The sequence below is a fragment of the Ambystoma mexicanum genome, chromosome 8 (genome assembly GCF_040938575.1).
Source record: "Ambystoma mexicanum isolate Mex_15411 chromosome 8, UKY_AmexF1_1, whole genome shotgun sequence".
NCBI classification, from domain to species: Eukaryota; Metazoa; Chordata; class Amphibia; order Caudata; family Ambystomatidae; genus Ambystoma; species Ambystoma mexicanum.
The window spans coordinates 821,170,288-821,192,714 of NC_090929.1; the positions used below are offsets into that span (position 1 = coordinate 821,170,288).

Genomic DNA, 22,427 nt, shown 5'->3' on the forward strand with positions numbered 1-22,427 from the left:
GGTTATCACTTCTAAGACTAGAGGGAGTGTTCTTATGTCTCCTCAATCATTTCTCTATTTACCTTAATTCTCTGGTGATAGTCGTAGAATTAGCGCTTTATTTTGTATTACTTCTGTTAAGGGAATGGAGGAGTTCGTCTCGTGTAGTTATCGCGTTCAACCCTTCCGTCTCAGATGTCACACTGGCTGTCTGTAAAATTAAGTATACGTAGTAGTCACTCGCTAAGTTTTCATAAAATGTTCAGAAGACTATTGTTTTACCAGCTCACTCGAGCTCTTCTCAATTCGTATTTATGGGTAGCAGGACCCTCTTTGAATACTTGTAGCGGTCTTACTTTGGGATTAACGATATTCTATTCTCTTAGTTGGACCGCGCTCCTTTAGTGAGGCGTGAGGTTCCGAACGCTGTGTTAACATCCGGCTTCGATGTGCGGGCGCCATCTTGGGCGTCTATATGTATCCTCACTTGCCTATTATATGGTTTTTAATTTTCATATTCATTTTCCCTATATATCTTGTCCTTCCTGAGGAACTTGTTCAATTCTCGTAAGTCCAGGATGGGTGTCAGTCCTCCGTCCTTCTTTGGTATTAGAAAGTAGGGGGAGTACCAGCCCTTGTTCCTGTCCGCTACAGGTACCGGTTCTATGGCACCTTTCTCTAGCAGGTCTATAATTTCCTGCAAGAGGAGCGGATCTGGAACTTTTAGAGAGCTGTTCCCCGGTGGATGACTCTGAGGAAAGTGAAGAAAGGGTAGGCAGTAACCTTGGGCAACTGTTTCCAATGCCCAAGCATCTGACGCTATAGCCTGCCATTCCGTCAGATGGTGAGTTAACCTACCGATGCGTCGAGGAACCCTTCGGCAACGGCTTCGATTGCGCCGATCCGTGCGTCGAAGGAATCTTCGACGACGGCGTCGAAGACGGTGCCTTCTTACCCAATGGCTCATGGCGCTCTCGGGTGGAATGTTTCGCTGGGTGCTGCGACTCGCGGCGTTTTGATTTTTTGGGTTTTTCACCCGGGGTATCACCCTCAGCTGTCTTCGAGGGGGTCGAGGCCGCGTTCTCGAAGACGCTTAACATTTTCTTTCTGAATTCCTCCCACTCAGCTTGAAAACTGTGTTTAGTGGGACAGGAGACCCTTTCTGGGGACACAGAAGACGAGGAATGAGATCTTCGACGTCTCTTTTTTGAGTGTCTTGATCTCGACGAATGGTGGGAGCTACTTCGAGATCTAGAATGGGAATGTTTTCGACGGCGAGGAGACGAATGCCTCGACTCAGCTGACGAAACTTTCGAGGAGGTTTTGGCTGACTTACCTCTCTCGAGCTTCCCCTTGCGCTCCTTCAAGGCTTTCGCCGTCATGGACATGCAGTCCTCACACTCCGAACAATGGTGCTTGGATCCCAAGCACCATAAGCAGATCCTGTGGATCCGTTATTGACATTTTTTTACCGCAGACACGACATTTCTTGAAGCCGGATCGCGGCGTCGTCGGTTCTGATGAAGAAGCCATCGAGAACGTATAAGGAATATTCGAGTAGAAATAGTTAGTTATCCTGACTGAACTGAGCAACGACGTTCCGAGGCCCCACGAAGCGCGGAAAAACGGAACTGAGCAACGGACGCAGCGCGTGGCTATTTATGGGCATGGTGACGTCGGCGCCGATACGGTGGCCGTCGAAGGACATCGACTCGGCGGACGTCGACGCGCAGCGCCCTCTACAGAAAAAACTTCCGAGGCCAACAAGCTGGAAACGTATTATCAAAGATAAGGAATACGTCGGAGGAACATCCCGTCGAAAGACCGTTACCAGGTAAGAAGTAACTTGTTCATCTCAGCCTTAGCAAGCCATTCTGTCACACATGTGTCCTTCTATGAAGCGTTTGCAGGTGTAGCTTTTTTCTCAAAAAAACAAAGCCCCGCTAAACAGAACTATTACATTGCGGGACAAGAGTTATTAGATATAAAGGCTGTGGTCAAGGAGTGGCAACACAATCTTATGGGTGCCTGACATCAGATTACCCTCTATGCAGATCCCCTTAACCTCCAAGCCCTTGCGACCATGAAATGCACCAGCGCAAGACACTGGCATTTATTTTTTACTCTGTTTTGATTTTATGGTATCCAACCGTGCCGTGACAAAGCACAGTCAATCCAATGTTCTGGTACTGTTCCCAGAAACAGTCAATGAAATAGTGTTGCCGGGTGATCATGTAATTTGTGCATGCTCCCCATCTCTTAGTCTCACAGAACATATACATGAATGGGCCCAAAACCATTTTGACATGGAAGCCTTAAATGCAGTGGTGCATGGTAGGTTGCCCTCTATCCAAGGGTCTCTAATCATGCCCACCGAAGAAACTCTACATCAAGCCCTGAAATGGTTGAGCAGCGAAAAACCATCAAACTCTTACATCACTGGTCCTGGTGGCCTTCTCTCCGAAAAAGACAAACTTATGGGACTACGCCAACCTATGCCGATGCCCCACAAACCTTGGTCTCATGTCACTATGGACTTTTACCGTGGAAACAGAGTTGACACAATCTGGGTAAGGGTGGACGTTTCGTACCTTGCCATTGGATACCCGCGGCCATTGGATACACTTGGCTGTGGCATTAGCATGTTCTTTCTTTCAACACATTTTCTGCTTGTTTGGTCTCCCATCCTTTGACGCCACTGACTGGGGAGACCAGTTGACTTCCTGCTTTTGGCAGGCAATGACAACGCTGCTTGGAATAGATTCCAGGTTCTCTTCTGCATATCACCCACAGACGGAAGGGCAGACCGAATGAACCAACGTTACCCTCGAACAGTACCTCAAATGCCTTTATCTGCGATATTAGGATTCGTAAGGTGTTCCTTTTAAAGCACTAAACATTTGGAGAGGAATCCCATATGGTCCACCGTAGTGGAAGCTCTACCTTTTAATGGGTAAAAAAAGGTTGTCTAAACAAGAAGTAGATAGCTCTTATCAACAGTTACATACATTAAATCAGTACTGTTACTCAATATACAAAATATTTTATTCTACAATACATAAAATTAGATGAATCAATTGACATTAGATATTAAAAACACTGTATAAAAATACAATTCTGGGGTGACAACGACAAGACCTTTATACGTAGGTAGTTATCTAAGTGAATCAAATCTGATCTACTACTGAGAATTTATTAGGCGTCTTAGTGTAGTTTCAGTCCTTAATTAGGATTTATTCTATATGGTTAATTATTTGACCACATTTATAAACTCAACATGTTTCAGTTCTCATCTAATTCATAGGAACTTTCTTCAGGAGTATTGTCACTCTATACTTTTTTACAATAAAACAAGACATACAATAATTGTGTCAGTTGACATTGGCTCCAACTCTTGTTGACAGTGAAAAAGCCTCTGCTTTTTACGATGTAACTGTTGATAAAAACAAACATAAGAGAAGGTAAGCTATTATTGCTTAGTTAAATCTCTATGATTAAATTAAATCTTTGATCAGACCAAGGCATTAAATTACCTGATCTGGTCCGTGGAGGGAACTTTAGCAAGATGTGGTACTGAATCAAATAGGAATTCTCATCTCTGGTATGAGTTACGCATATATATATGTAATTCTCAACCTGTAAAAATATTTAGATCAGTTCAAATCCCTAGAATTCGGAGCACAGAGCTCCTCTTACTCGAACACACTGGACTATTTATATCATAAGGTCATGAGGTTACCTGTATAGACAGATGGATCGACTGTCCGTAGGATGTAGTGGCAAACCTGTTCCCAGGATATTAAATCGCTCACTTATAGCTCAAACAGCTATTTTCCAATGGTGCTTTAGTGTTGAGGGCGAGAAGGAAAGCTGGACGGAAAGACCAATGGGTCTATGGTTATCACTTCTAAGACTAGAGGGAGTGTTCTTATGTCTCCTCAATCATTTCTCTATTTACCTTAATTCTCTGGTGATAGTCGTAGAATTAGCGCTTTATTTTGTATTACTTCTGTTAAGGGAATGGAGGAGTTCGTCTCGTGTAGTTATCGCGTTCAACCCTTCCGTCTCAGATGTCACACTGGCTGTCTGTAAAATTAAGTATACGTAGTAGTCACTCGCTAAGTTTTCATAAAATGTTCAGAAGACTATTGTTTTACCAGCTCACTCGAGCTCTTCTCAATTCGTATTTATGGGTAGCAGGACCCTCTTTGAATACTTGTAGTGGTCTTACCTTGGGATTAACGATATTCTATTCTCTTAGTTGGACCGCGCTCCTTTAGTGAGGCGTGAGGTTCCGAACGCTGTGTTAACATCCGGCTTCGATGTGCGGGCGCCATCTTGGGCGTCTATATGTATCCTCACTTGGTCCTTTCTTTATTACTTGTTTCCGCCTCTCCAGCGATTTAAAAATAACTTTTGTGAAAGTTATTCTAATTCGAAAACATTTCCTCAAAAAAGAATACAGTATCTCTACTTGCTCTAATTTGGAGGAGTAGTATCTAAATATAAATCCTCTTATGTGAACTTAAGAAGTATGGATGCTCCTTGAGTATGTTATACACAAGAGTTTTGAACGTCTCGCGTTAGATTTAGTCAAAAAAAATACTCTATCCATAGAGAATTTGGTAGAGAATTTCTTTGACTAAATCTAACGCGAGACTTTCAAAACTCTTGTGTATAACATACTCTTAGACTTGCTCTAGCCCTTCGAAGTTGTTTTAACAACAGTCATGTTGGTAAACGGATTGTAACGCCTTATATTCATCGTTTTTAATAATCAAGGGATAGTAGATTCTAGTCATTATTTTCTATATCTACATCTTGTGATAGTGCTGCTACCTTGAGAGTAGATATTATATTTTAATCCATTGGATCGGTTCATTGAGACCTTCCCTGTCGCTCTTAGTTAAGAAAATAAGTCTTAATTCTTTTTCTAGTAAGGCTTTTTTCTTTTTGTTAGTGTCATGTCCATCTATGGTCAACAGTACTGTCCATTTTAGGTCATCTCCTGTATGGTTTGCTTCCATGTAGTGTTTGACCATCGGTGCTGTCAATACTTTATTCTTTAGGCAGCTCCGGTGCCCTATTATATGGTTTTTAATTTTCATATTCATTTTCCCTATATATCTTCGTCCACAGGGGCACGTGATCATATAGATCACAAACTCTGTGTTACAGTTTGAGAAATGTGTTCATTGCCATTTAGTACTTAGGCCTATCTCAATTTCTTTTGATTTGGTAGTGTATTTACAAACTGTGCAGTGACCACAGAGATGGTGTCCTGTCAATGGACTTAGACCCCCGCTTTTAGTTACTGTCTTTGATTGTGTTTGTCTAGTTTTCAGTTTGCTGCTACTAACGTGATTCCCTATAGTGGTAGATTTTCATTAGGCAAACAATGGACAAGGAAGTTTGGTGGAGGAGTTCTCAAAGATTTTCCACTTTTAAAGTTACAGAATGTGCATGTAATAATTGTGATCATGTTTCTACAGGGTTCTCACTGTTTGTATGCCCTGCATGGGCAGCATCTACATTCAGTTCTGGTAGACAATTCGATCACGGTTCCCATCCCAGCTGCCGAAGACAGTCTGCAGCACAAAAGGGACCCTCACGCAGCAGTCCCTGTGTGTTTACAGGCAGCAAAAACAGTTGCCAAACAGGTGTATAAACACCAGTCCGAGGTGCCCAATTACCAACCAGATGACATGGCGTGATTTTCCACAAAACCTCTGAATATTCCATGTCCATGCAAACTGTTACACCGCTTCGTGGGTCCAAATCGTATCATGTGGTTGACCAATCCTGTAACCGCAGTCCTGGCCTTACAAATGAAATGGAAGATCCGCCAAGTTTTCCACTCGGCCTTGCTCACTCCATGCCGTCCTGGGCCCTGTTTGCCTTCTAGGCCCCTACCAGTGGAAGAATACAAAGTCAGGGATCTCTTGGATTCTCGTATCCGAAAGTGCAAGAGGTTTTACTTGTTGGATTGGAAAAGGCTACAGTCCTGAGGATCGCACCTGAGATTATGCAAAAAACATTTTACGCTTGCCTGTCACCTGGGGGAGATATGGCCTTGCCGAGAGGTACTGTCACGTTCCAACCATCGCGTGGCTCCCTGGCGCAACATGAACTCGTGAGGCATTTGTAATCTGCTGGTTGGGCGCCGGCGTTCGCCATGGACCACTTTCGTCAGCGGCCCGTCACGCAATGTGGCATGACATAAGGAAGCACAGCGCTCATCGCCCATGCTCAGCATCATTTAGGAACCTGCCACAGAGAGATCAGTGCTTCTCAACCCTTTTTGTGAGTAGCTTTTACTATGTGCCTTTTACGATTTTTCCCTGCTCCTGTATCCCCGGCCTTGGCTTTCTCTGCCTGTTTACTCTGCTGCATTACCCTTATGTGCTTTGGCGTGTGTTTGCTCTCTTGGCTATTGATCTCTAGTCTGTCCCTGGATTTGAATTGGATTCCCCTTCCTGGCTCTGTTGTCTTATGTTCTCTTAGGTGCTGGACTCCAATCTTCCTGTGGAACTTAATATTTTTCGACTTTGCTTCTGGATTCCTCGACTCAGATTATCGTGCTGAACCTTTTACCTGAGAACTACTGTTTGACATTGTCTATTCCTTGGAATTGCCATCTACTGGAGTTTGTAGATTTGACTGCCCTTAGTTGCGCCCTTGTTCCACCCAGGTTAGTTTCCCTTTACTCTTTTCTTGGACACAGCGGCATGCCAGCTGGGTAAGACCACCCCCCGACCCCCTCTTTCATTCTGGACATTTTTCTTGAACCTTTGCGTCGACTCCTAAACTACATTTCACCCGTAATGGTAGGGGGTTCAGGTACAAATTCTTTATGCTATAATCAGTTGTGGTGTTTTGCCATTGGTTCCCAGTCTAACCTATTTCCCCCTTTTCTCCCTTCAGCTGGGAGAGAGTCTGTTTGCACTCCTCATCGGTCATCTGAGCCCTTGGTACTCTTGTGTAGTTTTCTGAACACAGGTATGGAGCTCTCAGGAGGAAAGTGTCCTTACCCAGTGGTCGATGTGGGCGGGAGCGGTTGGGAGGTGTGCTCCTATACTACTTTTAATTAAGTTTTACCATTCCTATACTTTTATTTTAAAAAGAAACCGTTCCGGAATGGTTTTGTTTTAAAATAAAAGTGTAGGAAGAAGTTGAAACTTTCGCTTTCAGTGCATTGCACTGGACGTTCCCTTAAACAGCAGGTGCATGTGTTTGGGGGTTTGTATTGTGCATGGGATGGGGTATGGCGATTGGGTTTCTGGGGAGCGGTGCAGGCCAGTAGGGAACATAGTTCCACTTCTTGTTTTCGACCACTGTCCTTACCACCAGTCCATCAAAGGGATTACGCACCAAGACGTGACGCCACCATGGCAGACTGTTTTCCCATCTCTGTTTCTTGTTTGGCTGAGTCTCATCCGTAGGCATCTGCTTCTCGGAAATTGTCTGGTGCTGCAGACTCTTTGGATCTTGTATCCAGAATGGAGAATTCTTTCCTCTGTTCTCTCCTGGTCTTGGTGTTGTTTCTCAGGTCCCTGACCCATCACGGCCTCAGCCTGGTCACACCACCAAATTGGACGGTTTCACCCATCGCTATCTCTCATTCGACTGGGCCACCTCTCTCGGAGCCGGCCTTGCAGCATCTTTGCTTCCTTGCTTCTCTTTCAAAATACCACTGGCTCTGCGGCTTAGCTTGTCTCCACCCCTCCAGTCCTTCAGTACGCTAGAGTCTTGCCTCTTTGTAGGATTCTCTCTTCTCCATTCACGATTCTTCGTCTATATATTCACATTCACGTATATCAAGGGGGCTGTGTTGCAGTACGTCCACAGCTGAGTTCAGCTGGTCTCCAGCATTACCTTGTGCCAATAGAAAGGTGCTGTCAGTCTTGGTTGCAGGCAATATAGCTGTAACATTAGTTTTGTCTATTTCTATATAGGTAGACATTTTATTCTTTGAAGGGAGTGCCTTAAAGGAATGTGAGTCCTTGTACCACATAGGGGAGTCGCTCCCAGTGAGGTCCTGCTTTCCTTGACCTTCGGGAGGGTCTGGCCTAGTGGGCTCATCTCCCTAGCCTCAAAGCGGGTGCCCCCTCATCCCTTGGAAAGAAGGGAGTAATTGCCTAGATCCGTCAAATCTAACAGGGGGCCAGTGCAAAGATAGCAGAGTCGAAGTGATGTGGTCCCTGGGTTTGAGGCCCAGGATGAGTCTCACAGCTTTATTCAGGTTTACTTTTATTTGCTCTTTTAGGTTATTCGGCAGCCTAGAGATTAACTATTGGAATAGTCAAGGCATGCCAGTAACATAGCAGAGGTCACCAGGACATTTCATAGAGTTCACAAATCTCAGGCCCAATGGAAAGCAGATTGTCAAAGAAGACTCTGAGGTTTCTGTTCGAAGTGACTGGGGTGGACAGGTGTCCCAGAGATGGAGACAAAGGGAAGGGGAGTGGATATCTGTTGATCAAAATAGATGTTTTACATCGTTAAGACCTTCAGGCAGAGGTTGTTGTGTATCATCAGTCATAAGCCTGGATGAGGCATACTGAGATGTGTCATGACCGCTGCCTCCAAAGAGTCAGAACCAGCCCAACATCGTTGGAAGCAGGGTCACAACTTCCATTCCAGGCACCAGTCGGTCCCCACAGGGGCCTTTTGGACCTTGTCCTGGCGCCAGTGGCGCCAGGCTCATAAGGGAACCCAGTCCTGGCACAGGAAGCGCCGGGCTCATATTGAGAGGAATGGTGCTTGGGTGAACTTACCTGCTGCAGACCATGCTGCTCACTTACCTGTAGGATGATATCCTCATCCATTCCTGGCTGGAACTACTTTACCTTCTGGGTGTGGCCAGCACCACTCCCTGGGACTGGATACTGGAACTGTTCTGGAAGCTGGAACTTCTTTCTTGCCTGGGCGAGGCTGTGGAAGGAGACACCTAAGCACTCCAGTAGCCTATTTAAACCACACCCGATCAGTGCAACGTGCTTCGCGTTATTCTGCACTAGCAGCAGGACGCTCACCGTGTCAGCTCCAGAGAATCTTCAGCTTCTGCATCTGTGAACAAGAAATCTTCAGTCTTACCTCCCGGAAACCAGTCTTCAGTCTTCAGCAGCGTCTGAAAGAGAACAAGGACACCAGGTTAGGACAAGGCAAAACCAGCGCTGCACTTGCCTCGTCCATCGGAGCATTCCGAGGCCGTGTACCGCACTCTTCATACTCCGGCAACCCTGCGGAAACAAAGAACAGTGGTAAGTGAACCTCCGTGTCGTGATAATTTTGCTTACCTGTGCCACGTACGCCTCGATCTCCGCCAAGCGCTGTTTAACCGCACCTGCAAAAACAAGAAAGACATCATTAAGGGCACTGTACGCCATCACTACTCACGTGCCTTCTAGCTGTAATCTGCTTGCCCATACTCCGGCACGTACCTCGGCGTCCATCTCCAACGCCGGCTGCTACGGCTACCTGAAAAAGGGAAAAGAGACATTAAGAAGTGCATTTAACTTCGAATAACATTCTTTTGCTTACGTGCCTTCACGAGCCCCGGCATTCTTCTCGCTTACCTTATCTGCATACCGGACCTGCAAAGGCAAGAGACATTTAAGGGGACATATAAATAAAACTCCATATTCAAGCAATTACCGTCCGTGCGGCTAACGACGGCCTTGCTCCCCGACTTCATCCTCTGCAATCAAGAGGCTGGGCTATTAACCAGTGAAGCAACTGGCATTAGCGCCCCTGCACAGACGCAGGATGGAGAGCTCCGCTTTCACCTATCTAAGGTGAGCACATTCAGGCTACGAGTAACATGGGGAGTCCAGAAAGGGGAAGGTCAGATTGGCCAACCAGACATACATTAACCCCTTGTTCTCCTACTTGCAGACACCTAACCCTCCAGGTCAAAATTACGGTGAGGAGAGGGCCCATCCAGGGTGTTACCAGAGGCCTGCGCGTGACCCTAGAAGACTGAAATCTCCCAGCCCAGACCTGCGCCTCCGAGGGATTCAGGTGAGCGTTACAGAACGCGAAGCCTACCGCAAATTTCCCACCCAGGCGCAATGGAAACCTCGGACACAGATCAATTGGCCCAATTGCTTGGGGCACTGAGAGCTGAAGTACAGGCATCCCGCCAAGAGACAAATGCTTTACGAAGGGAGTTGATCGTTTCCAAAGAGCGAACGGATGATCTGGCCAGACAGTTGTTACAAACACAAGCGGGACAGACGCCTCTGCCTGCCTCGGGAGGGAGCTACACTCCTACAACCTCAAATAATCCGGTGCAAATTAATCTGCCAGGGAATGTGCCTTTGGCCCCGCCCGAACGTTTTTCAGGTGATCCAAAACGGTTTGCAGTATTCATCAACCAATGCCGCTTGCACTTTCTATGTAGACCCGCCGCATTCCCATCTGACCAAACCAAAGTAGCGTTCGTACTTTCCTATCTTAGCGGTAGTGCTGCAGATTGGTCCATTCCTCTTGTGACACAGGATAATCCGATCCTCCATAACTTTCAAGATTTCCAGACCAGTATGGAAAAGTTGTTCGCAAGACACTCACAGGGGCAGGCCTTGGACAATGAACTCCTATCACTAAGACAAGGGAATCAGGATCTCCTGGCATACATAGCATCTTTTAACAGACTGGTGGTTGAGACTAGGTGGCCTGAGGATAAGAGAATCACGCTTTTCTACAGAGGGCTGCGTGGAGAACTTAAAGATGTCTTAGCACAGGTGGTGAATCCTCCGCAAGATTGTTCCGATTATATCGACCTAGTAGTCCAATTAGATCACCGGCTACAGAACAGGAAGACCGATCGTTCCAGATTTGAAACCCAAATATTTTCAAGACCTCAGAGCTCCGCTAAAGGAAAAGATTCCGTGGAGCCCATGCAGATAGGGGTTGTTAAAGGACCATTAACCCAAAAGGAACGGGAAAGGAGAAGACAATTACAGCTGTGCCTCTACTGTGGGAATTCCGGACATTTCCTTCGTGATTGTTCAGTGAAACCGGTCAAGAAGGCTGTAGGAGCTTCCGATAAGAATGCTAAAAAACTAGAATCGGGAAACTACCTCGCCCGACAAGTGTAGAGGTCCGCTTGCCGAGCGTTAAAACCAGTTCCTTGACCTCGCATTTGGTAATGCCTATGGTCCTCATAAGTCCAGATCGACCAGATCGCATGCATGCTATTAAAGCATACATTGATAGCGGAGCAATCGGTAACTATGTAGATCAAGATATGGCAACCAGGATGAATCTTCCTCTATGTTCTAAGATGGTTAAAGACGTAATCACTACAGTGGATGGTACAGAAATAGCTTCCGGACCGGTTTCTCACACCACCATGGAAGTGACGTTGCTATGCCAAGATGGACATCGGGAGAAGATTGTGTTTGATGTAATCAAGGCCCCACAGTTTCAAGTAATCCTGGGAATTCCTTGGTTGGAAAAGCACAATCCTCAGATAGACTGGCGAGCCAAGGTAATCCGGTTTCCAGAATGCGCCCCAACTTGCTATCCTCGAACCGATAACAGGCTAGCAGCCATCGCTTCCGAGAGCCCCCAATTGCCTCCAGAATACCAAGAGTTCCGCGACGTCTTCCAGAAAGATCAGGCCAACACCTTGCCCCCGCATCGGTCATACGACTGCCAGATAGACCTAGTACCTGGATCTACTCCTCCGTGCAGTAGAATATATGCTCTAACTGAGCCAGAAAATCTCCATCTCAGGCAATACTTGGACCAGTATCTGGCTAACGGATTCATTCGTCCCTCGAAATCTCCAGTTTCTTCAGCTTTGTTCTTCGTTCCGAAAAAAGAAGGTGACCTGAGAACATGTATCGACTATCGCGCCCTGAACCAGATTACAGTCAAAAACAGATATCCTTTGCCTCTGATTCCCGAATTATTGGACCAAGTTAAAGGAGCCTGCATATACACAAAGCTAGATCTCAGAGGAGCTTACCACTTGGTACGCATTAAGGAGGGTGACGAATGGAAGACGGCCTTTCGCACTAAATACGGATTGTTTGAGTATCAAGTAATGCCCTTTGGACTATGTAACGCTCCAGCCGCCTTCCAGTTCTTTATGAATGACGTTTTCCGAGAACTTATTGATGTATGCGTAATTGTTTATATCGATGACATCCTGGTATACTCATCCTCAGAAGCTGATCACCGAAGACATGTCACAGCGGTTCTACAGAGACTTCGCCAACACCGTTTGTTTGCTAAATTGGAAAAGTGTACTTTTCATGTAAAGGAAGTCGAATTCTTGGGGTTCATCTTGTCACCCAATGGAGTTCACATGGACTCAAGAAAGGTGGACGCTATCACCAAATGGCCGTCCCCAACTTCTGTGAAAGGAGTACAGAGCATGTTGGGCTTTGCTAATTTTTACCGGAGATTCATTCTAGAATTCTCTCGAGTAGTTCAACCCATCACGGCCCTTCTGAAAAAGAATAAAAAATTCGAGTGGACTCCAGAGGCCGAACAAGCCTTCCAAGAATTGAAAGCCAAATTTATCTCCGCTCCAGTCTTAAAGCATCCTCGTCCAGAACTTCCTTATATCGTCGAGACAGACGCATCCAGCCTCGCAATGGGGGCTGTGCTATCACAAAGAAATCCCGAAACACACCAATTACACCCTGTGGCATTTTGGTCCCGCAAATTTTCGGCCCCGGAAATCAACTACACAATTACGGACAAAGAACTTCCGGCAATTAAGTCCGCCTTTAAGGCCTGGCGGCATTATCTCCTGGGAGCCCGGCACACTGTTACTGTAATCACTGATCATCGTAACCTCCAGTATCTGAATTCAGCCAAGGCCCAATCTTCGAGACAACTCCGCTGGGCATTATTCTTCGCGGAATTTGATTTTGTGATCACGTATCGGCCAAGCAATAAGAACGGAAAAGCAGATGCCCTTTCCCGAATAGGGATAGACAAACACACAGCTAATCCAGAGCCGGTACCAATAATCCCCGAACAAAAGATACTGGGAGTAATCAACACGCTATCCCTTGAAGATATCGAAGCAAAAGTCAGTCAACTAATAACTCCTGAAGATTCATTGAATTGGCAACTGAAAGGAAAAGATTTTACAATAGATCAGAATCTATTGTATTTCCAAGGAAGACTATATTTGCCATGTGTTGACTTACAGAAGCAGGTCATAACCTGCTACCATGATTCTCTAATAGAAGGACATCCGGGAGTTGCCAAAACCTTAGAGAAAATCAAAAGACATTATTGGTGGCCATCTTGGAGGAAAGATATTAAAGATTTTGTGGCTTCTTGCGGCATCTGCGCACAAAACAAGAGTCAGAAGGAAAGACCAGCAGGTCTGCTACATCCAGTAGACATTCCACCATGCCCTTGGCATACTCTCTCAATGGATTTTATCACGGATTTACCCCCCTGCGCCGGATACAACACAATTCTAGTAATCGTGGACCTTTTTTCAAAAATGGCTCATTTTATTCCACTGAAAGGTTTACCCACAGCTCCCGTTTTGGCCCGAGAATTCCTTGAAAACATCGTCCGGTTGCACGGTTTCCCTTCAGTGTTAATCTCCGATCGAGGGAGCCAATTTATTTCCCATTTTTGGCGAAGTTGTTGTCGTTTAGCGCAAATTGATGTACGACTTTCCACCAGCCATCACCCCCAAACTGACGGGCAGACTGAGAGGACTAACCAAACTCTGGAACAATATCTACGCTGCATGTTGCAACAATCGGAGGGCACTTGGAAGGATGTCCTTTGGATTGCTGAATACGCCTACAACAATTCAATCCATTCAGGAACTTGAAAAACCCCTTTTTTTCTGCTGTATGGGATTCATCCTCGAACCTCTAATTTGGATCCACCTCAAGCTCTCGGAACGCCCGCTGTAGACCATCTGCATGCGACAATAACTCAAGCATTTGAGGAAGCCACAGCCCACCTTCAACGAGCCAAGGAAATGTATAAGAAAGGAGCGGATCAACATCGAAAAGAGGCCCCTCAATACCAAGTAGGAGATCAAGTCTGGCTGTCCACTAAGCATTTATCCCTAAAAGGACCACGCACCTTCAACCCAAGGTATTTAGGACCCTACACGATCACGGCTGTGATAAATCCGGTGGCTGTGAAATTGGAACTACCTACTCGGATGAAGATACATCCCGTTTTCCATGTTTCTCTCCTAAAACCTATGCAACCCGGAACCCGTTTGACTAAACCTCCAGAGCCAATCCAGGTTGATGGAGAACTCGAATTTGAAATTCGAAACATCTTGGATTCCAAAATTTCCAAATCAAAACTGTACTACCTGATTGATTGGAAGGGATTTGGCCCCCAGGAGAGATCTTGGGAGCCTTCAGAATATGTCCATGCACCTCGTCTAGTCAGGAAGTTTCATCGGACTTTTCCCAACAAGCCAAAGCCTCCGGAGAAGACAAGCTTTGGAGGGGCCTTGAGGGGGGGTGCTGTCATGACCGCTGCCTCCAAAGAGTCAGACCCAGCCCAACATCCTTGGAAGCAGGGTCACAACTTCCATTCCAGGCACCAGTCGGTCCCCACAGGGGCCTTTTGGACCTTGTCCTGGCGCCAGTGGCGCCAGGCTCATAAGGGAACCCAGTCCCGGCACAGGAAGCGCCGGGCTCATATTGAGAGGAATGGTGCTCGGGTGAACTTACCTGCTGCAGACCATGCTGCTCACTTACCTGTAGGATGATATCCTCATCCATTCCTGGCTGGAACTACTTTACCTTCTGGGTGTGGCCAGCACCACTCCCTGGGACTGGATACTGGAACTGTTCTGGAAGCTGGAACTTCTTTCTTGCCTGGGCGAGGCTGTGGAAGGAGACACCTAAGCACTCCAGTAGCCTATTTTAACCACACCCGATCAGTGCAACGTGCTTCGCGTTATTCTGCACTAGCAGCAGGACGCTCACCTGTCAGCTCGTGTCAGCTCCAGAGAATCTTCAGCTTCTGCATCTGTGAACAAGAAATCTTCAGTCTTACCTCCCGGAAACCAGTCTTCAGTCTTCAGCAGCGCCTGAAAGAGAACAAGGACACCAGGTTAGGACAAGGCAAAACCAGCGCTGCACTTGCCTCGTCCATCGGAGCATTCCGAGGCCGTGTACCGCACTCTTCATACTCCGGCAACCCTGCGGAAACAAAGAACAGTGGTAAGTGAACCTCCGTGTCGTGATAATTTTGCTTACCTGTGCCACGTACGCCTCGATCTCCGCCAAGCGCTGTTTAACCGCACCTGCAAAAACAAGAAAGACATCATTAAGGGCACTGTACGCCATCACTACTCACGTGCCTTCTAGCTGTAATCTGCTTGCCCATACTCCGGCACGTACCTCGGCGTCCATCTCCAACGCCGGCTGCTACGGCTACCTGAAAAAGGGAAAAGAGACATTAAGAAGTGCATTTAACTTCGAATAACATTCTTTTGCTTACGTGCCTTCACGAGCCCCGGCATTCTTCTCGCTTACCTTATCTGCATACCGGACCTGCAAAGGCAAGAGACATTTAAGGGGACATATAAATAAAACTCCATATTCAAGCAATTACCGTCCGTGCGGCTAACGACGGCCTTGCTCCCCGACTTCATCCTCTGCAATCAAGAGGCTGGGCTATTAACCAGTGAAGCAACTGGCATTAGCGCCCCTGCACAGACGCAGGATCGAGAGCTCCGCTTTCACCTATCTAAGGTGAGCACATTCAGTCTACGAGTAACGTGGGGAGTCCAGAAAGGGGAAGGTCAGATTGGCCAACCAGACATACATTAACCCCTTGTTCTCCTACTTGCAGACACCTCCCCCTCCAGGTCAAAATTACGGTGAGGAGAGGGCCCATCCAGGGTGTTACCAGAGGCCTGCGCGTGACCCTAGAAGACTGAAATCTCCCAGCCAGGACCTGCGCCTCCGAGGGATTCAGGTGAGCGTTACAAGATGTGAAGGTGCGGAAATGCAGATTTCTGATGATTGTAAGCAATCTGAGCATCATCTGCATTGGCTTGAAAAATTGTTGTAAAGAGGCCAATAAGATCTGACTGAGGTCTCGGACAGGCATTAATGAGCCATAGTGTTAGAATGGAGAATTTGGAGACAATAGACTTTGACAAGAAAGGGCCAAACTTGACCTTAATATCTTGGTCTCGCTGAAAAGAAGAGATCAGGCGGAGAGCAAAGCCATTAATGCCAAAGATGTTGCTAGCTGGCAGAGTATAAGCAGAGGAGGAGAAGGAAGGATGAAAAGGGGATTGGCGACACAGCACTCTGGCCTTGGCCAGACAGGCGTGGGCTTTTTATAGGGGCCTTCTGTGGGGGTCACTGGCCAATCGGGCTGGCTTGATACAAAACTGGTCATTTATTTTGGAATCCTCAAATTGGAGGGTTGCAGAGCTGCCATAGATGCAGCATCATGTTGTCAAGCTGCTGACTCGGTGGTAATGGGCTGCTTGATGGCAGCCATCTTCAAAGGGAACGTGTGCTCCAATGATTCCATATGAACTGTGCTGTCAGTCTCCTCCTGCAATGCATTGAGCTGCTGGAGGGGCTTGCATTTCTTGCTCCTGTTGGTGCTGGAGATGAAGGCAGCCCAGACAGGTATGGGACTTTTATGGGGGCCTCCTGTGGGGATCGCCGGCCAAGCCTTCCGGCTTGATACAAAACTGGTCAATTTCTTTTGGAATCCTTCAATCGGAGAATCGCAGAGCTGCCATAGATCAGTATCATGTTGCAGAGGGTCGCGGGCCGCATCATGCTTTGGACTCAGTGGTAATAGCCTGGTGATGGCAGCCATCTTCGAGGGGGGCAAGTTTCACTATTGGGTTCTTGTGTAGAGAAAGTCGTTGGGTTAGGAAGCCAGGACTGCAGTAAGAGATTCTGGCATGTCCACTGATGTCAGATTTCTCACTGTTTCGTTACACATTTCACCAACTGTTACAATGTTTACATGTTCTGTTTTTCAGAGTCAAAGCTCGCTCTAGATGTTATCTGCTAATCACTGGCAGAGAAGATTGTTAAACTGATTTGGTGCAATTTTGGCTTCATAGAGTTTCTCCTTTTCTCTTCCACTGATCATTCTGTATTTCATTTGATGAAAGATGTATTCCCAGAGTTCAGTGAAATGCCTCAAGCAGCAACTTAACATCAATGTAAACCGCTTGTTAAACATTAATTACCCACACATTCTTATTTGTGCTTGTTGCTCTTGGCTAGGTTTGTGTACATAGACATCGTATCGGAGGTTTCCTCCAAAATGAAGCATCTAATATGTATAGATACCTGTTTCTTTTTCAAATTTTGCAGAATTCTAAATATGGAGGTACATTATTTTGTAAGCGTGCCAAACCACATTTGTAGAAGAAACAATTGGCAAGTGACCATCAAAGATGCAGACTGGCCAACCATTAGTTTGTTGTGACTTTTTAACCAACAGCTCTTTGCATTCTGATACTTGCAGTTTGGTTGTCTTATTAAGTACTATGCACATAAAGTAGGTTTATGCATCTAGTCTAGAGATTTGTGTGTGCCTGAAGGATATATCTTTGATTGCATCTTATGCATGCAAGAGGGAATATGGTTGGTTTGAATAATAGTGATAGATTTGGGGGTTTTTTTTGTTGCTGAGGCAGAAATGTTCGAGAGAGAAAGACTGAAGATTATTTTTTCGAAATAATCTTCGGTCTTTTCTCTCCTGAACATGAACGACTTGCCCAAACCCCTACCCACACCCACACTCCTACCCCTACCCACACCCATCCCCTATCCCCCACCCCCCTACTTACCTTGCATTCCGTCTCGCTCTGTCCCTGCAACGCCAGTTCCCTTTCACTTTTGGGTTCGGGAACCGGCGCTGCAGGGTCCTTTCCTCTTTCCTTTAAAAAAAAAGGTCAGGCTCAGCTGCGGGGAGTCCCCCGCAATAGTGAGCGGGGGTTGTGGGCGACACCAGAAGGTAACTCACCCGCTAGTCCCCAGGGATATGTCATCCAGGTGCCAGGGCACGGACATCGCTTTTAGATCCAGTGGACCAGTGCGTGAGGATCACCTGGATGAGGGGTCTTCGGTGAGTGGGAGTAGGACACCGGATGGCGAGATGCAATATACCCTTCCCTGTAACACCTTTTTGCCATCCTACCAGCTAGGATACTTAGGAACTAAACCCCCCCGCCCTTTCCCGACACTAGCACATTCTCGCGGATAGATCACTGCGAGAGAAAACAGACTTACACCAGAGCTGTATACCTGACATGTCCCAACACAATGGTCAGACAGAGTCAGGCAATTACTGACAAGTACACACGCCTGACTTCCATCACACTTCCCTACACGGATAAAAGGTGGATTACTGTCCTTAGCTCCTACAACGAAGCAGCGCCTGTAAAGGCAGCACGGCCGGTGAAACTGGGAGACTGATAGCAGACCGGTCTGTGTTAGAACCAAGGTTGCAAGCGGCAACATTGTATGAAGAACTCTGAAGAGAACAGTGTGTGAAACGTATGTGATGAGCGAAACAAATATAATTGAACATCCAAGAAGTGACTGAAATTTTGAAGCCAAGATGGATCCCATATGCAGAGTGATCCATCACCACCTGGGTGCACATTCAAAGGTCTCTGTTAGGTATTCAATTGAGAGGTGTCAAATGTAAGTTGTGAATTGGGAAATCGAAGTGGTCCTACAATGGTTCAAGCTAAACCCTGTGCACATTTGAAAGTCTTCAATAGCTAATATGAACTGCGATTGGTCCGAGCCTAGCTGAGGGAGACTAATTGTGCAAGTAGAAGGATCCAAGCCCAGCTGATGGGGATTTGGGGTGAACCGTGAGTCACTAGAGAATGAATATTCTCTAAACATTGGAGAAGGAGATCTGAGCCTAGAAGAGGGGGATCCAAAGTAACGATTGTGGTATTAAAAGGGATCTGAGCCCGGCTGAGGGGGATTCAGGGTGAAACACCTGAATTGAGTACTTAGAAGAGGAAAATAACTTTGTTTTGTTTTTGATACATCAAGCCTTCTGAATCAAGACACTTTGATAAGTAAAGAGACTTAGGCACAGAAGGCCCTGATGCTGGTAATGGAACTGTATCCTCGTGCTGAAGAAGCCAGAGTGTGTGCTGTGCTTCAGTGAACTGCCTTTTCCCATGCTGAAAACGAGGGGAAGGGAGGCCGCCTGCCTGAACATTCTGACATGTCATTTTGTGAACACTTCTTCCTTTTTCATGAACACTAATCCACACTATTTGTATTTAGAGGTAAGGATTGGCAATAGTTTTATTTTAGTATAGGCCATTTTATTTTGATGCGACTCCACTAGGACTGCATTATTATTATTTGATGGTCGTAGCTTGCTCCCATCTGTAGATTTAGGATTAGACAGGCGTTTATCACACCCTTGTTGAAGTTCAATAAACACCCTTGAACTGTGGTCACTTGCGTCTGTCTTACTATTGATGCAATGCCTTCCTTACACACCCCACCTTGGGAATTCATTGTTCTCAGCCGGCCTAAGGGTTTAGTTGCTCTCACCGCGCCTTGGGGCCTCGTTGCTCTCCCCCTACATTGGGGATTCTGTGTGTTCACCCCGCCTTGAGGTTTCTTGCGTCTCACCTGCTTTGGGGTCTTGTTGGGTCCCTCCAGCCTCCTCCTGGTTCCCCAGAGCCACAGTGTACCTCTGTTTTCCAGGAGGTTTGATGAGATCGTCTGATGTGGCACCACTTATTTGATGGCTTCACGTGGTTCAGCCCCGGATGCACCTTGCTCTCTTTTCCCACTGGACTCCAGTGACTGCTTCCATGTACGCTGGATACTCATTTCTTGGGAGGAGTTCAATCTCCCGTTGCTTTTCTGGACAGACCGCTGCCAGCTCCTCACTCGACAGGTACTGTGAGTGACCTGTTAGCAGCTGCTCCAGGGTCCGCCACACCTGGTGTACTCTCCTTCTTTCATGCCACACCTCCCACAAGGGTTGCTTCTGGCCCTCTCCAGCTCTACGGGCCTCTCTGGTCTTTATCTGCCACTCCTCAAAAGGTGGGATTATCCACTGTACTTGCGTACCAGGCGAGGATGGGAAATACCAAACCAGCTGTTCACACAGGAAGTTTCTAATTATTATACAGTGTAGCTCTCATTTAGCCAACAAAGCTGTTGGGGTCTGGAGGTAAGAGAGGATAACTTATATTCCTTTCTGGGGATTTCCTGTTCTCTAAAAGGGGGAAAATGGGGTGGGTCATCCCCAGTGGGATCCCACTTGCCCTGCCCTCTAGGGGGTGTTAAGCATAGCAGGCATACCCCTGTAGTCCCAAAAGGGGTGGCTCCCCCATAGGGAGAGGGAATACATTCCCTGGATTAGTCACAATATGCATGTTTTATAATGACTTTTGAAAAGGAAACATGCTGTTTCTTTGAAGTATAACTAACACATGTAGCCATAACCCATCTAAATGCTTCTCATTTTGTGGCAGTCCTTGAATTTGAAGCACAATGTTTTCCCAATGGGACATGGCGGTTTGTTGCTCTTTGAGCTAAAAGCTCTTAGTTTACAGTTCAGATACATGCTTAGTTTCATATCCTTCCTGAATGTTTGCTGGAAATTACCTTGTTTCCTGTGTCACAAAAATGATTCTTTTAGGGTACCATTTAACAAATGCAATGGGCAACTTTCAACACAGGGGTATGAACATGTTGCCATGTGCCAAAAAAATTCTAAGATTTTATTCATGTTTCGTTATTGCAAAATAGCAGAGAGAAATGGTGTTTGTCCTCCGTGAGATATAAAGCTGATTTTTTTCTTCTTTTCTCCTGGATTTGTTACAGATTGGTCCAAAATGGAAAGATGTTGTGACCAAATGCATCAAGGGTCATTATCAACCCTTACTTCTACTTTATGCTGATCCACGAGGTACCCCAGTGTCAATGCTGGATGCTTCATCTCAATTAGAACTTCGACAGTACAGCAGGACATGCTATGATAGCGAAGACTCAGGTAAAACTGTCTGCAATTGCCACTGAATCAATGATTGAAAATGAGTAGAATATGAATGGAATGAGTTGGACAACTGCTGCAAATTGGAAAAGGTTGGGATTTTTGCAAATCTAGGTTCTGTGATAACAGGACATTTACTCCTATTGTGGTCGTGTTTGATCGCTTTCCTCCTTCAAGATTCCAAAACAGTAATCCAATTTTTCTTGGCGTTATGCAAACACTCTGGTTATTGTGAGTTCACTGCCATCAGTGCATTGCTCTAGTTGTCCAAACTCACCCTTATTGCCACTGTGGTGTGTTTTTGTGTACGTTTCTTTAGATTTATGATGACACACAAGTCTTCTAAAGTCTCATTCACATTGGATACTATTAGAATTTGCATCCCTACACTATCATCACTACGTTCATGGCAACTCTTTTATAACTATGCAACAATGATCGATAAGAAGAGGAATAATCTACAGGATTAATAGCATTTAGTGTATAGCATTAGTTTGATTTTGTTTAGGGGATGTGTTTAATCTGATGATGTCATCAGTCCTTTCCCTTAGGCAGCCTCTCCTCTTGTGGCCAGGGGAGGGCAGCTGCTACCTTATCCTGACCTTGGAGATGGCTATTAGATGGAGAACCACATCAGGGGAGATATCCTTATCCGGTGGGACATAGTATCCCCCTTCCCTTTTAATGATATTACCTCCATTCCTCATGCTCTAGTGGCATACTGCCATCATCCACTTACAAATACACAGACAGTACTCCTCAATAACAGATAGCGAACAAAGTGACACAAACTGAGACGAGGAAGAGGCAAGGAGGAATGATGATTACTCCCAATGAGAACTAACACCAGCAGTTTGAAAGAATCCAATTGGCCTGACAAAGTTTAAAACCATGCCAGGAAGGGAAGTATGGAATTTGTTGTCTTCTTACCCAGCTGTGGTAAGGACAGTGAGCAGAGCGACCGGGAGTACAGTGGCTGCTGCACAGGAGACAGAGTGGCAAGGCGGAGCGAGAAGGCAGCCTGGTGAGCGGCGTGGTGCTCCATCAGCTCGGTTGAGGCTGCAGCAAGGTGAAAGGAAGCACGTGGTGCTTACTGACAGCCGAGGTAGCTGGGACGCCGACCGAGGACGGAATGCCTACCAGAACTGCCTGCAGGGTCTGAGAAAGCAGCGAGAGCTGGAGAAGCACCTTATTCGAAGTTGGGGACGCAAAGAAAGTGCAAGAAAGCAACCAGTGAATCCAGGGAAAGGGTTGGGGCACTGAAGCACTGTCAGGCATGGCATCGGAAGCCCTAGACAGGGGGATTGGGGTCAGGTACCCACAGTAAGAACTTGGGGAAGACCAAGAAGGGAAGCCAAAGGGATATGGTATGATAAGGAAAGTCCTGGCAGGAGAGTATACCAGGGAAAGCCACGTGTGTAAAGTAAACTGCAAAAAAAAAGCCCCGACAG

General features: G+C 46.3%; 1 protein-coding gene across 7 annotated transcripts in view; it reads left to right on the forward strand.

Moving 5' to 3' along the window:
• The window catches only part of USP54 (ubiquitin specific peptidase 54), a 2,840,272-nt gene that overhangs the window by 1,339,825 nt on the left and 1,478,020 nt on the right, over positions 1-22,427 (forward strand). For all 7 annotated transcript variants that reach the window (XM_069610693.1, XM_069610692.1, XM_069610695.1 and 4 more), the window contains exon 10: positions 20,808-20,976. In XM_069610693.1, coding sequence (XP_069466794.1) covers positions 20,808-20,976 — 169 coding nt within the window. The remainder of the gene's footprint in view (positions 1-20,807; positions 20,977-22,427) is intronic.